Here is a 16,442-nt window from a genome sequence, read left to right as displayed (position 1 = left end):
TGTTTAAATACTTGAAATATAGCGCTGGTGTACTTATGAATCATTTCTCTGCTCTCACCTCTTCTAACAATAAAGGCAGCTTGTTTGACATTAAAAGCTATTTGGAAAATTTAGTGTAAAATAATGGCATCTCGAGGTTTCTAATATCTAATACCTATTTCTAAATTTCAGTTACAGATAAAACAGGATTTGCAGTCCTGGAGTCTTTTTTCATTTCCATATACTGGTGTGGGGTGATAGAAACAGAAACATACAAGTCTGACGGCAGAAAAAGACCTCATGGTCCATCTAGTCTGCCCTTATACTATTTCCTGTATTTTATCTTAGGATGGATATATGTTTATCCCAGGCATGTTTAAATTCAGTTACTGTGGATTTATCTACCACGTCTGCTGGAAGTTTGTTCCAAGGATCTACTACTCTTTCAGTAAAATAATATTTTCTCTTGTTGCTTTTGATCTTTCCCCCAACTAACTTCAGATTGTGTCCCCTTGTCCTTGTGTTCACTTTCCTATTAAAAACACTTTCCTCCTGGACCTTATTTAACCCTTTAATATATTTAAATGTTTCGATCATGTCCCCCCTTTCCCTTCTGTCCTCCAGACTATACAGATTGAGTTCATTAAGTCTTTCCTGATACGTTTTATGCTTAAGACCTTCCACCATTCTTGTAGCCCGTCTTTGGACCCGTTCAATTTTGTCAATATCTTTTTGTAGGTGAGGTATCCAGAACTGAACACAGTATTCCAAATGTGGTCTCACCAGCACTCTATATAGCGGGATCATAATCTCCCTCTTTCTGCTTCTTATACCTCTAGCTATGCAGCCAAGCATCCTACTTGCTTTCCCTACCGCCTGACTGCACTGTTCACCCATTTTGAGACAGTCAGAAATCACTACCCCTAAATCCTTCTCTTCTGAAGTTTTTGCTAACACAGAACTGCCAATACAATACTCAGATTGAGGATTCCTTTTCCCCAAGAGCATTATTTTACATTTGGAAACATTAAACTGCAGTTTACATTGCTTTGACCATTTATCTAGTAAAGCTAAACCATTTACCATATTACAGACGCCTCCAGGAATATCAACCCTATTGCACACTTTAGAGTCATCGGCAAATAGGCAAACCTTCCCTACCAAACCTTCCCCTATGTCACTTAAAAAGAATAGGACCCAGAACAGACCCTTGTGGCACACCGCTTGTAACCTGTCTCTGCTCAGAATATCTCTGCTCAGAATGATCAGTTATTTGATTGTAATCCTTCTTTTGGGACCACTGTTTGCCGAAGGGTGCAGAATATGTTGAATTCCAAAAGAGTTCCTTGGAAGGAAGAGCTGTTCTGAGCTCACCTGGAATGTCCTGGAAACATTACTGAGAATTACCAGAAGCATTCTGAATGTAAAACAGCGAAGTTGAGCTCAAAATATTTCCAGCAAGGTCAGAACAACCTGATCTAACTGAGAAACCATTTTTTCAAGATCACAACATTTCAAATTCAACATGTTTCGCATTTCTAATGAACAGTAATGCTCAGCAGGGCATCTGTCTTAAAGAAGGGGGAAAAATTGGATGTTTTGGGGGTTTTTTTGGTTTTCAGTAAACCTTTTCTTTGATTTGGGCGTTCATCCAACACTGCAGGGAATTTGAGACTCCTGTGCTACTGGATAGTCCCTCAAAATACTTTCCCCCCTCAGCTTTTCCACGTTATCCCTAATTGCATTGTTTCAAAAATGGAGGGCAATTAAGAATTGAATAACAGAAAAATTATAAAGTGAGCCAACTTAGTTCTTGCAAACTCTGGTTTTAAAATGATTTGCTATGGTCTCCTGGGGCTATAAGAAAGTTGTGTTTTCCTCAAAGGGACTGAATGTGGGGTGTTACATCACGGAAAAGCAAAGTTTTAATTTGGGGTAACAATAGGACATATTGAATTTTCAGTTCCCTCTATCTAATGAGACTGTAGATTAGTTAATTACTTTACCGCTGTATCCTTATTCTACAAGTGAATGTGTTCAATTATAGAGTAGAGTAGGATGGAATGGAATTCTTTATTGGCCAAGTGTTATTAGACACACAAGGAATTTGTCTTTGGTATATATGCTCCCAGTGTACATGAGAATAAAATACATTCATCAAGAATCATAAGATACAACACATGGCAATAGTCAAGGTTATTAATAAACTATCATACCATACTAGGAAACAAATAATATCAGTATAAAGATATTTTTATATAAGATACCAGTTCTTATATAAAAATAAAGATATTTTTATATAAGATTCTGGAGGACAGAAGGAAAAGGGGGGACATGATCGAAACATTTAAATATGTCAAAGGGTTAAATAAGGTTCAGGAGGAAAGTGTTTTTAATAGGAAAGTGAACACAAGAACAAGGGGACACAATCTGAAGTTAGTTGGCGGAAAGATCAAAAGCAACGTGAGAAAATATTATTTCACTGAAAGAGTAGTAGATCCTTGGAACAAACTTCCAGCAGACATGGTTGGTAAATCCACAGTAACTGAATTTAAACATGTATCCATTGTAAGATAAAATACAGGAAATAGTATAAGGGTAGACTAGATGGACCATGAGGTCTTTTTCTGCCGTCAGTCTTCTATGTTTCTATGTAAGGAAGAGAAGAATAATAGTAATACAGTTAGTAAATTATTTGACTGTTGTGAGAATTAGTTGTTAAGCAGAGTGATGGCACTCAGGGAAAAAACTGTTCCTGTGTCTAGTTGTTCTGGTGTGCAGTGCCCCATAGTCTCATTTTGAGGGTAGAAACAATTCATGTAGAGAAAATATCTGTATATATTTTCATAGTCTCTTTTTGACTCGTGCAGTATACAGGTCATCAATGGGAGGCAGGTTGGCAGCCATTGTTTTTTCTGCAGTTCTGATTCTCCTCTGAAGTCTGTGTCGGTCTTGTTGGGTTGCAGAACCAAACCAGACAGTTATAGAGGTGCAGATGACAGACCCAATGATTCCTCTGTTGAACTATATCAGCAGCTCCTTGGACAGTTTGAGCTTTCTGAAGTAGCGCAGATAGAGCATTCTTTGTTGTGCTTTTTTGATGATGTTTTGGATCTTTGAATAGCATTAACTTTGATTTTAGATTTTTTTTTTGGTAACTTAAACTGTTGTGAACCACATCTAGTTTGCTCATTCTGTGATTCCATATATATATATTAATCACGGATACTGGATTAATTTAACAATCAGACTTGTTTTATACATTAAAGACATCAAATATAATTATTTTCTTTTACCTCCAGCTGGACATCATGGAGCCCAAAGTGCCAGATGACATTTACAAAACACATCTAGAAAATAACAGTAAGTGCTGGGCTTTAAAATAGTGGGGTCCTTGCTGGCTGGGTTCACTCGAAAATTGATGGGATATCTTGGTTGGTTGTAAAACTCTTGCCCTTGGTCTGATTCACACCGTTTGGATTGAATTTGAGTACAGAGAAGGGCAGTTCTAACTATATAATGATGAATTGAATTGAATTTATTAGATTTGTATGCCGCCCCTCTCCGAAGACCTGGGAATGCCTCTTCAGATATAATGTTCCAGTTATATTTGAATTTTCTTTTGCAAACTTAATCTATAGCTCGTCACATTTGTTAAGTGTGTCCCTCTCCTCCAAATTCTTGATTCACATTCTGAGGGTTTGGGAGATTTGGGGCCATTGAGTGGGAAATTATATACAGTGATACCTTGTCTTACAAACTTAATTGGTTCCGGGACGAGGTTCTTAAGGTGAAAAGTTTGTAAGACGAAACAATGTTTCCCATAGGAATCAATGGAAAAGCGATTAATGCGTGCAAGCCCAAAATTCACCCCTTTTCCCAGCCGAAGCGCCTGTTTTTGTGCTGCTGGGAATCCCCTGAGGCTCCCCTCCATGGGAAACCCCACCTCCGGACTTCTGTGTTTTTGCAATGCTGCAGGGGAATCCCAGCAGGGGAATCCCAGCATCGCAAAAACGAGCGCTTCACTGGCAACAGAAGTCCGGAGGTGAGGTTTCCCAGTGAAGGGAGTATCAGTGAAATCGCAACATTGCAAAAACACCGAAGTCCTCCCCACCTCCGGACCTCTGTGTTTTTACGATGCTGCGATTTCACTGAGGCTCCCCTCGCTGGGAAACCCCACCTCCAGATTTCTGTTGCCAGCGAAGAGCCCGTTTTTGCGCTGCTGGGATTCCCCTGTAGCATCATAAAAACATGGAAGTCCAGAGGTGGGGTTTCCCATGGAGGGGAGCCTCAGGGGAATCCCAGCAGTGCAAAAAAGGGTGCTTCGCTGGCAACGGAAGTCCGGAGGCGAGGCATCCCAGCGGCAGTGGTGGGTTTGTAAGGTGAAAATAGTTTGTAAGAAGAGGCAAAAAAATATTAAACCCCGGGTTTGTATCTCGAAAAGTTGTATGACGAGGTATCACTGTACTTGTTCTTGTGTTCACTTTTCTCCTGGTCTTCCAATTGCCCATAGTTTTCTAATGATAAAATCCAGACATGGTTGTTTATTCAGCGGGCAGCCGGTGACACTAATTGTTTTGATGGCCAGCTCATTGGCCACAACTTCTTAAAAAACAATCTTTTGGGGCTCAGCCGAGATGTTTCGCAGTTCTGATCTGAGGCCAAGAGCGATGGCCATTGATCCCCATGTTCTCTGCTCCCTCAGGGTTTGGTGGCAGCGGTTCGCAAGTCGATTCGGCTCGCATGAATTTGGCTTCCTCCTTCGTGAACGGTTTTGTGAATGCTGCTTTTGGCCAGGACAAGCTGCTGACGGACGATGGCAACAAGTGGCTCTACAAAAACAAGGACCACGGTGAGGGAGAAGGAAAAACCCGAGAACTGGGACAGGAGGTGGGGGGATAAGGGATAGGGTGGAGACATTTGCTCCAGAGTGGGAAATGTTGAACTCCCAAGAGATGCTCTCTGGCAATGAATTCATTATTGGGTAGAATTTGGAACTCTGGTTCTGGGCTCCATTTTCTAAGATCCTGAAAAAATCGCTGGTATCACTCAGCAAGTGGCAGAACCGGATTTGATTTTGCCTGAACTCGGAAATCAAGAGGGTCAGGTCTAATGACTACCAGGATGTTAAATCACCAGGAAACCCCAGAACTGGGATGCCAGAAGGGATTGACAGTCATTTGGGTAGTGCTGCCCAAAAATTGCATGGACATATAGTAATACCTCGTCTTACGAACTTAATTGGTTCCCGAAGTAGGTTCGTAAGGCGAAAAGTTCATAAGACGAAACATTGTTTCCCATAGGAAACAATGTAAAAGCGATTAATGCGTGCAAAAAGAATTTTTTTTTTGCAAAATGGCGCTCTGCTGGGCGCCGCCGCCCGGCTGTTACCTTTTAAAACTGCCGGGGGGCTTCTCGGCGTTCTCCCGAACGGTTCGGGTTCGGGTTTGGGAGGCCGCCGAGAAGCACTGCCACCCGGCTGTCACCTTCTGAAACAGCCGGGGGGCTTCTCGCCGTTCGCTGAGAAGCCCCCCGGCTGTTTCAGAAGGTGACAACCAGGCGGCAGCGCTTCTCGGCGGCCTCCCGAAGCCGAAAAGTTCGGGTTCGGGTTCGGGAGAATGCCGAGAAGCCCCCCGGCTGTTTTAAAAGGTAAGCCGAAAAAAGTTCGTAAGAAGAGGCAAAAAAGTTCCGAACCCCGGATTCGTATCATGAGGGGTTCGTATCACGAGGTACCACTGTATCTTTAAAGCTATCATGAGTCTGGTTGGGCTCAAAGTTTGATTCAAATCACCTTTCATTTTATCGGTAGTGAGAATGATAACAGTTGATACTGACAGAATATGTATAGCTCAGGTTTGAAGTACAGTGATCCCCCGAGTTTCGCGATCCCGATCATTGCGAAACGCTATATCGCGATTTTTCCACCCGATGACATCACTCCCTTCCTTTCTCATCTTTCTTTCTCTCTCTCTTTCTCTATCTTGCTTCTTCCTCTCTCACACTCTCTTCCTCCCTCTCTCATCTCTTTCTTTCCTTCTCTCTCTTTCTCTATCTCTCCCCCTCTTGCTCTCGAGCGGCGGGCGGCACCCAGGGAAGGTTCCTTCGGCCGCCCACCAGCTGATCTCGGCAGCGCAGCAGCAGCGAGGAGCCGAAGATGGGGTTTCCCCGTTGCCCAGGCAACGGGGAAACCCCATCTTTGGCTCCTCGCTGCTGCCGCGCTGGAAGCGAGCGGCAAGCGAGCAGCCGGGCAAACGGGCAAGCGGCAAGCGATCTTGGGGTTTCCCCTTTGCCTGGGCGGCGGGAAGACCCAGGGAAGGTTCCTTTGGCCGCCCAACAGCTGATCTGCTCCGCAGCGCGGCAGCAGCGAGGAGCCGAAGATGGGGTTTCCCCGTTGCCTGGGCAACGGGGAAACCCCATCTTCGGCTCCTCTCTGCTGCCGCGCTGCGGAGCAGATCAGCTGTTGGGCGGCCGAAGGAACCTTCCCTGGGTCTTCCCCGGGTCTTCCCCGCCGCCCACACGCAAACTCCACCATCTGCGCATGTGCGGCCATGGAAAAAGGGGCGCGCATGCGCAGATGGTGTTTTTACTTCCGCACCACTACATCCCGAAATATCGATTATCGCGAGGGGTCTTGGAATGGAAACCTCGCGATAATCGGGGGATCACTGTATTGGGTCCTTGGTGCTCTTAGCTCGTTGTTTTTGGCAGACGTTTCATTACCGAAGTAGATAACATCATCAGTACTAGAAAACTGGTCGCTGGGATTCGTGCGACAGAAGGCGGTCCCAGAGATATTCTGGTCCGATTCCTAGGGCAACCCCAGGAATCACAACGTATTGTGGCTCGAAGGGGTGGATGGATGCAAGATTTCTCAAGCCGTTTGTTAACTAGCATTGATTAACCGTTGCAGGGAGTAGAACACTAGTCAATAGAAATTGTTACCCATAGTTTACACATGTGCTGGTATTCTTCTGACTCCTATTTTTTTGCAGGGATGCTGAGTGCTGCAGCCTCGTTGGGGATGATCCTCTTGTGGGATGTGGATGGGGGCCTCACCCAGATAGACAAGTATCTATATTCGTCAGAAGACTACATCAAGGTGAGCAAGACTACGCCTAACCTAAATTCTCCCATGTGGAGCAGTCTAGTCATAGAAGGATTTTTTTAAAAAACACCTTGAGTTAGACTCAACTCCTATAGAACAGAGTTTAGATCAGTGATGGGGAACCTTTTTTCCCTCAGGTGCCGAAAGAGCACACCCATCATTCAATGCCTGGGGAGGGCCAAAACAGCTCCCCCCCCCTTCTGGACCAGAAATGGCCTGTTTCCCAACTTCTGGTGGCCCAGTAAGACTTGTGTTTCACCCTCCCCAGGCTCCAAAGGCTTCCCTGGAGCCAGGGGGGAGGGTAAAAGTTGGCCTTCTCCGGGTCCCGTCGACCAAACAATGTCGTTTGGTGGGCCCCAGGGGAAGAGCCTTCTCTGTGGCGGCCCCGGCCCTCTGGAATCAACTCCCCCCGGAGATTAGAACTGCCCCCACCCCCATTGTCTTTCGTAAACTACTCAAGATCCATCTATACCGCCAGGCATGGGGGAGTTGAGACACCTTTCCCCCAGGCTTTTTTATATTTTGTGTTTGGTAGGTATGTGTTGTCTGGTTTTTAAATATGATAGGGTTTTATATGCTTCTTTTTTAATATTCACTATAATATTGTTTCACTATAATATTGCTTTTATTATTGTGACCCGCCCCGAGTCTTCAGAGAGGGACGGCATTCAAATCAAATAAATTATTATTGTTATTATTGTTATTGTTATTGTTGTTATTGTTGTTATTGTTATTCTACACATTTGTACCGTATGTATTGTGTTGTACGCTGCCCTGAGTTGGTTGAGAAGGGTGGCATAGAAGTCTGATAGATAGATAGATAGATAGATAGATAGATAGATAGATAGATAGATAGATAGATAGAGGGGGGGGGTTTGTCATTTAGATATACAGTGATACCTCGTCTTACAAACGCCTCATCATACAAACTTTTCGAGATACAAACCCGGGGTTTAAGATTTTATTTGCCTCTTCTTACAAACTATTTTCACCTTACAAACCCACCGCCACCACTGGGGTGCTCTGCCTCCGGACTTCTATTGCCAGCGAAGCACCCATTTTTGGGCTGCTGGGATTCCCCTGAGGCTCCCCTCCATGGGAAACACCACCTCCAGACTTCTGTGTTTTTGCGATGCTGCAGGGGAATCCCAGCAGCGCAAAAACGGGCGCTTCGCTGGCAACGGAAGTCCAGAGGTGGGGTTTCCTAGCGAGGGGAGCCTCAGTGAAATCGCAGCATCGCAAAAACATAGAGGTCCGGAGGTGGGGTTTCCCATGGAAGGGAGCCTCAGGGGAATCCCAGCAGTGCAAAAACGGGCGCTTCAGCTGGCAAAAGGGGTGAGTTTTGGGCTTGCACGCATTAATCTCTTTTCCATTGATTCCTATGGGAAACATTGTTTCGTCTTACAAACTTTTCACCTTAAGAACCTCATCCCGGAACCAATTAAGTTTGTAAGACAAGGTATCACTGTATCTCTTGTATCCTATGTATTTCCTTCTTCATCTTTTCTCCAGTCAGGGGCTCTTCTGGCTTGTGGCATTGTGAACTCCGGCGTGAGGAATGAATGCGACCCAGCCCTTGCGCTGCTCTCCGACTACATCCTTCACAACAGCAACACCATGCGCATTGGCGCCATCTTTGGGTGAGGATAGCAACAGCACTTTGACTCACATATCGCTTCGCAGTGCTTCACGACCCTCTAATCGGTTTACAGAGTCGGCCTATGCTCCCCCCCTCCTCCAACAGTCTAGGTCATTGAGGGCGAACCTATGGCCCGTGTGCCACAAGTGACACGCAGAGCCATATCTGAGGCCACGCGAGGCATTGCTCTAGGTCAGCTCCAGTGTTCGTTCTCTCCAGACAGTCTTCTAATGGCGAAAAACAGCCCAATGGGCCTACCGGAAGTCTGGAGGCTTCAGTGAGTCCTTTGCGCATACATGGGGGGAAGGTGAATGTGGATGATTACGTTAGGATAAATGGGGTTTTAGAATTTTTCAGTTGTTTAGTATTTTAATATTAGATTTCTACACATTTCTGCACAGGGGGAAGGGCATTGCATTATGGGTGTGGGCATGCACGTGCTATCATGCGTGTACGCACCCTTTTGGCACCCGACCGAATAAAGGCTCTCCATCGCTGGTCTAGGTCAGTGAAGGCAAACCTATGGCACAGGTGTCATAAGTCCCAGCGACCGATAAGGTCCCACAGAGTTGGCCTTCTCCAGGTCCCGTCGACTAAACAATGTCGTTTGGCGGGACCCAGGGGAAGAGCCTTCTCTGTGGCGGCCCCGGCCCTCTGGAACCAACTCCCCCCGGAGATTAGAACTGCACCCACCCTCCCTGTCTTTCGTAAACTACTCAAGACTCATTTATACCGCCAGGCATGGGGGAGTTGAGATATTCCTTCCCCCTAGACCATTACAAGTTATGCATGGTATGTTTGTGTGTATGTTTGGTTTTATAATAGGGGTTTTTAGTTGTTTTTTATTATTGGATTGTACATGTTGTGTTTATTATTGTTGTTAGCTGCGCCGAGTCTGCGGAGAGGGGTGGCATACAAACCCAATAAATTATTATTATTATTAAGTGGCACATGGAGCCATATCTGCTGGCAGGCGAGTCGTTGCCTTAGTTTAGCTCCAATGTGCCTGTGTGTGTTGGCCAGCTGAGTTTTGCCTCACACTGAGGCTCTGGGAGGATGTTTTTGGCTTCCAGAGAGCCCCCGGGGGGATGGAGGAGGGCGTTTTTACTCTCTCTTGGGTCCAGGGAAATCTTTGGAGCCTGGGGAGGGCAAAACACGAGCCTACTGGGCCCAACAGAAGTTGGGAAACAGTCTGTTTCCTGTTTCCAGTGGGCCTCCGGGGGAAGCTGTTTTCGCCCTCCCCAGGCATTGAATTGTGGGTGTGAGTAGTTGCATATATGCGATAGCGTGCATGCATGCTTTTTCGGCACCCGAGGATAAAAAGGTTCGCCCATAACCCTGGGGGGGGGGGGAATTACTGCCCCCCTCAGAGAGGGTCCGCAACCTGGGTGTCCTCCTCGATCCACAGCTCACATTAGAGAGCCATCTTTCAGCTGTGGTGAGGGGGGCGTTTGCCCAGGTTCGCCTGGTGCACCAGGTGCGGCCCTATCTGGACCGGGACTCACTGCTCACAGTCACTCATGCCCACATCACCTCGAGGTTCGACTACTGTAATGCTCTCTACATGGGGCTACCTTTGAAAAGTGTTCGGAAACTTCAGATCATGAAGAATGCAGCTGTGAGAGCAATCATGGGCTTCCCAAGGCATGCCCATGTTACTCCAACACTCGGCAGTCTGCATTGGTTGCCGATCAATTTCCGGTCACAATTCAAAGTGTTGGTTATGACCTATAAAGCCCTTCATGGCACCGGACCAGAATATCTCCGGGACCGCCTTCTGCCGCACGAATCCCAGCGACCGGTTCGGTCCCACAGAGTTGACCTAGTCCGGGTCCCGTCAACTAAACAATGTCATTTGGCGGGACCCAGGGGAAGAGCCTTCTCTGTGGCGGCCCCGACCCTCTCGAACCAGCTCCCCCCAAATATCAGAGTTGCCCCCACCCTCCTTGCCTTTCGCAAGCTCCTTAAAACCCACCTCTGTTGTCAGGCATGGGGGAATTGAAATTTTTTTTCTCCCTCCCCCCTAGGCTTATAGAATTTATACATGGTATGTTTGTTGGTATGATTGGTCTCTTAAATTGGGTTTTTAAAGATTTATTTATTTATTTATTATTTAGATTTGTGTGCCGCCCCTCTCCGCGAACTCGGGGTGGCTCACAACAAAAAATATAAACAATCGTACAAATCCAAATAAATTCAATAAATTTAAGTATTTAAAATAGTTTTAAAAAGAACCCCACTATATTAACAAGCACACACACAAACATACCATACATAAATTGTACGTGGCCGGGGGAGGTGTTTCAGTTCCCCCATGCCTGACGACAAGGTGGGTTTTAAGAGCTTTACGGAAGGCAGGGAGAGTAGGGGCAGTTCTAATATCCGGGGGAAGTTGGTTCCAGAGGGCCGGGGCCGCCACAGAGAAGGCTTTTTTAATATTAGATTTGTTATATTGTTTTTTTTATTGTTGTTAGCCGCCCCGAGTCTTCGGAGAGGGGCGGCATACAAATCTAAATAAACTAAACTAACTAAACTCACTGGTCTAGGGTCCTCCTCAGTCGGCGTAATCTTCCCTTTCTTCCTCACACAACACTGTTGTGATCTCCTTCTAAGCCGCATTGTGCTCTCTTGGCAGGCTGGGACTGGCCTACGCGGGATCCAACCGGGAAGACGTCTTGACCTTGCTGCTTCCCGTGATGGGGGATTCCAAATCCAGCGTGGAGGTGAGAGAGAAGAAGCCCTAAAGACTGACTGGGGAGATCTGTGCTGGGAATGGAGCGAGGGGACGGAATTGGAGATCCTTGACCCCCCACCTGAGGGGGGCTTTTCCACAGAACAGTCTGAGGGCAATGGATTGCAAAACGTGTGGACTTCAACTCCCAGAATTCCCAAACCAGCATGGTCCAACTGAGAAATTCTGGGAGTTGAAGTCTACAAGACTTAAAGTTACCATCTTTGGAGATTCTGCTGTAGTTTGCAAGAAATAGCCGTTCTTGCAAGGTTTGATTTAATTTAATTTTTAATTTAATTTAATTTATTTATATGCCGGCCAACCCTGTAGGACTCAGGGTGGCGTACAACAATAAAATAATACAATATAACAATACAGTAAAAGTCAAATATTAACTATAAAATCCTGTTAGCTAATAACAATTAAAAAACCCCAGACTAAACTATACAGTTGTACACTCATACATACTACGTAATTTGGCTGGGACTTAGGTTTTAATTCTAGGTTTTCCAGCAAACCTGGAAAACGGGGAAATCGGAGAATTATCAGGGAAATCGGCAGTTCGGGAAATATCAGTGAATTATTAGGGAAATCATGAAAAAAAACCCCGAATAAATTGGGGGAAAACCAAACTATTAAAATGTTTAAAAGTCAGGGAAAAATCATGTTTTTTTAAAAAAAAAGGATTGCACTTCCTGGCAGAGTCAAGCAAAAATGAACATAACTGTAGCAACAATTTGCTTTCTCAGCTACTGATATTTCTCCATGGCTTAGCCGTTTAGTATGATGTCATCTACGACCGCGCCTTAACTAGATCGTAAGTTACAAGGAAATGTCAGGGAAATATCAGGGAATTTCAAAATGCTTTCTCCCTGGACACCCTGCTATAAAACCCCGTTAGCTAATAACAATAAAAAACACCCAGCCTAAACTATACAATTGTACACTCATACATACCACACGAACCATGATTCGGCTGGGATTAAAGTATTAACTCTCACAATCTTCAGGCCTGCCGGCAGAGCCAGGTCTTCAAGGCTTTTCGGAAGGCCAGTAGGGTGGACATTGGGGGGAAGTAGTTGCTTCCAAAGGGTCAGGGCCGCCACAGAGAAGGCCCTCCACTGTGGGCCCGCCAAAGTGCACTGCTTAGTCGACGGGACCCAGAGAAGGCCAACTCTGTGCTCTAATTGGTCTGTAGGAGGTATGCGGCAGGAGACGGTCCTGTAAATAGAAAGGCCCTAAGCTATGTAGGGCTTTATAGGTGATAACCAACCCCTTGAATTGTGACCGGAGACCAATTGGCAGTGCAGCACACAGAAATTTGGTGTTGTGTACCTAGGTCAGGGGTAGGCAAAGTTGGCTCTTCTATGACTTACGGATTTCAACTCCCAGAATTCCTGAGCCAACCATGCTAGCTCAGGAATTCCGGGAGTTGAAGTCCACATGTCATAGAAGAGCCAACTTTGCCTACCCCTTACATAGGTATTATTATTATTATTATTATTATTATTATTATTATTATTATTATTATTACTATTACTATTATTACTATTACTATTATTTATTGGATTTGTATGCCGCCCCTCTCCGTAGACTCGGGGCGGCTAACAACAATGATAAAAACAGCATGTAACAATCCAATACTAAAACAACTAAAAAAACCCTTATTATAAAACACAAACATACCATGCATAAATTGTAAGGCCTAGGGGGAAGGAATATCTCAGTTCCCCCATGCCTGACAGCAGAGGTGGGTTTTAAGGAGCTTACAAAAGGCAAGGAGGGTGGGGGCAATTCTAATCTCTGGGGGGAGCTCGTTCCAGAGGGCTGGGGCCGCCACAGAGAAGGCTCTTCCCCTGGGTCCCGCCAAACAACATTGTTTACTTGACGGGACCCGGAGAAGGCCCACTCTGTGGGACCTAACTGGTCGCTCAGATTCGTGCAGCAGAAAGCGGTCCCATAGGTATTCTGGTCCGGTGCCATGAAGGGCTTTATAGGTCATAACCAACACTTTATACCCACAACAGCCCGCATGGCTACATTCTGGACTAACCTGCAGTCTCCGAACACTCTTCCAGGGTAGCCCCATGTAGAGCGCATTGCAGTAAACAAGATGTGAGGTGATGAGTGCACAAGTGAACCTCCTGATCCAGATATGGACGCAACTGGTGCACCAGGCGAACCTGTGTAAAGGTCCCCTTGGTCACAGCTGAGAGATGGTGGTCAAGGCTCAGCTGTGGGTTCAGGAGGGCTCCCAGATTGTGGACTCTTTCTGAGGGGGTTAAGACTCGGTCTGATAACTCTCCTCCACACACCTGTATGGTTTCTTCTTATGAAGGTGGATGTGATCTGGACAATCTTTCTGTGGAAAACCTTCCCAGTGGAAGAGATTAGCTCATATTTAAGAAACTGAGGACAAATCAAGGGAAATATTTCTTCTTCACCCAGAGGGTCGTTGGTTTATGGAATTCACTTCCAGAAGAGGTCGTGACAGCTGTCAGCCTGGATAGCTTCAAGGCAGGATTAGACAGATTCATGGATGCCAAGTATATCGGTGGTTATTGAAACGGATGTCCATGGGCTGCCTCTATGTTGATTGAGGCAGGCAGGATTCCCTTGAGTACCATTTGTTGGGGGTCAAGGGAAAGGGAGGGTCTTGCCTTCTCTTTCTGATCAAGATCCCCATGGACAATTGGTGGGTCACTGAGTGACACAGAATGCTGGACTTGATGGGCTTTGGCCTGATTCAGGTTCTTAGGTTCTTATGGACTACCATTTGTCTGAGGTGGTATAAGAGAGATGGTAAAAGAGCTGGGGTGGTGCAGCAGGTAGAGTGCAGTACTGCAGGCCACTGAAGCTGACTGTAGATCTGAAGGTCAGCGGTTCAAATCTCATCACCGGCTCAAGGTTGACTCAGCCTTCCATCCTTCCGAGGTGGGTAAAATGAGGACCCGGATTGTGGGGGCAATAGCCTAGCTCTGTTAAAAGAGTGCTATTGCTAACATGTTGTAAGCCGCCCTGAGTCTAAGGAGAAGGGCAGCATAAAAATTGAATAAATAAAATAAATAAATAAGGCTTCCTGCCTAAAGAGGGTTGGCCTAGAAGACTTCCAAGGTGCCTTCCAACTCTGTTAATTCTCTTCTGTTCTTTCTCCAGGTGGCTGGTGTCACAGCCCTGGCCTGCGGAATCATTGCAGTGGGCTCTTGCAACGGAGATGTCACCTCCACCATCCTCCAAACCATCATGGAGAAGTCTGAGACGGAGCTGAAGGACACCTACGCCAGATGGCTTCCTCTTGGCCTGGGCCTGAACCATCTGGGTAAATGGATTCTCTAGGATGGTCCCTGGATGTCAGGAAAAGGCCTGTATAAGAGGGAGGTGCCCTTGAACGCTAATTTGTAGAAATCACAGACACATGGTTTCTAGAATGCTGTGTCCAGGTTGGAAAAATCTCTGGGCTGAGAAGAACCATCTCATGTTGAGAAACAAGCGTTCTCTCTCTCTGGGATCATGCTGTGTGTGATTCTCTGGACTTGCAAGTTTATTCTTTATGTTCTGTCGAGCTCTCTGGTAGAATCCTCCCGAAAATGCACAGATACAATTTCAGACACACACACGTTTGAAAATTCAAAACAATGTTCTTTATACCGAAAATGCAAATAAACGAAGCACTCTTTTTTGTATAGCAAAGAGCACTCGTCTCCAAACAAACTGGTAATTGGTACAAGTCCCTTATCAGTTCTGTGATACTTAGCTTGCAGCTGTGAGGCAATTCACAGTCCTTCTTTCACAAAGTGAAACACACGTTGCTCTGGTTTAGTTTCAAAGCGGGGGAAAATCAGCACAGAAAAGGTCAAAGTCAGCAAAGCAGTCACGAAACACAACAATCAGATAATCCTCCACAATGGCCAAACCCACAGGCTGCTATTTATAGCAGCCTCACTAATTACCCCAGCCCCACCCAACCACAGGTGGCCTCATTTTCTTTGATAATAATATCTCAGTTGTTGCTGCCGCCTATACATCGCTCTCCTCATGCCTGGCTGTATCATTAACTCTTGTTCTGAATCCAAGGAGGAGCTAGATAATTGATCTCCTTCTGCACTGTCTGCCACACTCTCCTCCTCCCTGTCACTCATGTCTTCTTGATCAGGGGAGCCTTCATCAGCAGATTCCACCGGGAGCAAAACAGGCCTGCAGCATGTGGATGTCTCCCCCACATCCACAGTCCTTGGGGCAGGAGCAGGGCCAGAGCTACCCACAACACTTTATAATTAGTTTCTTGTGTGTAAAAATATAAAACATTAATTCTGAACTAAACCTAGTTACAATGTAAATCGTTAACATGTGACATATAGCATATAGACCAATCCTGTCAGGGTACAAATAAGATAGCTAAATAAACAGGAGAGCATCTTAATTAGTTTTTGCCCTAGAGAAACAGAAGGATTTCCTTAAACTTAATCAAGAGGGGTGAGTTGTCTCATTCCAGCACATAGCTTTTTAAATCCAATCATGGTTGATTTGACCTTTGTTGTTAGCCAGACAAACATGTGACATTTTCCTTTGATATATATATAAGATATATTTTTTATATGTTAAATAATACAGAATAATCAAATGTTTTATAGCAAGATTGGTTTTCCGTATCATTGCAATAACTGTTAATTACTCACACTAATTATAGGTACAAGTAGTTCTTGAATTAGGGCCATAGTTGGGCCCAAAATATACGGTATTTTTCGGAATATAAGATGCAACCCCCCTTAAAAGTGGGTGAAAATGTAGGTGCATCTTATACAGGCGTTTTTGGCCTCCTGAACCCTCCACGCATCGCATTTTCGCCCACCCCTGCCTCCAGAAGCACTACGCAGGCCAAAGATGAGCGTGTTTTGGGCAAAAATGGGCCTGGGAAGGCAAAAATACTTCCCTCCTGAACCTTATTTCGATATATCATCAGCATTTTTTCTCTATATAGCATTTGTATG

The 16,442-nt window shown here is 45.4% G+C and overlaps 1 protein-coding gene across 1 annotated transcript in view; it reads left to right on the top strand.

The window, feature by feature from the left end:
* PSMD2 (proteasome 26S subunit ubiquitin receptor, non-ATPase 2) overlaps positions 1 to 16,442 on the top strand; it is a 51,678-nt gene that overhangs the window by 20,970 nt on the left and 14,266 nt on the right. Inside the window, exons 8-13 of the mRNA XM_070753742.1 lie at positions 3,282 to 3,342; positions 4,685 to 4,831; positions 6,972 to 7,078; positions 8,597 to 8,724; positions 11,359 to 11,446; positions 14,611 to 14,773. Of these exons, the coding sequence (XP_070609843.1) occupies positions 3,282 to 3,342; positions 4,685 to 4,831; positions 6,972 to 7,078; positions 8,597 to 8,724; positions 11,359 to 11,446; positions 14,611 to 14,773 (694 nt within the window). The remainder of the gene's footprint in view (positions 1 to 3,281; positions 3,343 to 4,684; positions 4,832 to 6,971; positions 7,079 to 8,596; positions 8,725 to 11,358; positions 11,447 to 14,610; positions 14,774 to 16,442) is intronic.

Source organism: Erythrolamprus reginae, chromosome 5 (genome assembly GCF_031021105.1).
Source record: "Erythrolamprus reginae isolate rEryReg1 chromosome 5, rEryReg1.hap1, whole genome shotgun sequence".
Lineage (NCBI taxonomy): Eukaryota > Metazoa > Chordata > Lepidosauria > Squamata > Dipsadidae > Erythrolamprus > Erythrolamprus reginae.
The sequence above is the reverse complement of the archived record's forward strand: the minus strand, read 5'-3'. Positions and strand labels throughout refer to the sequence as shown.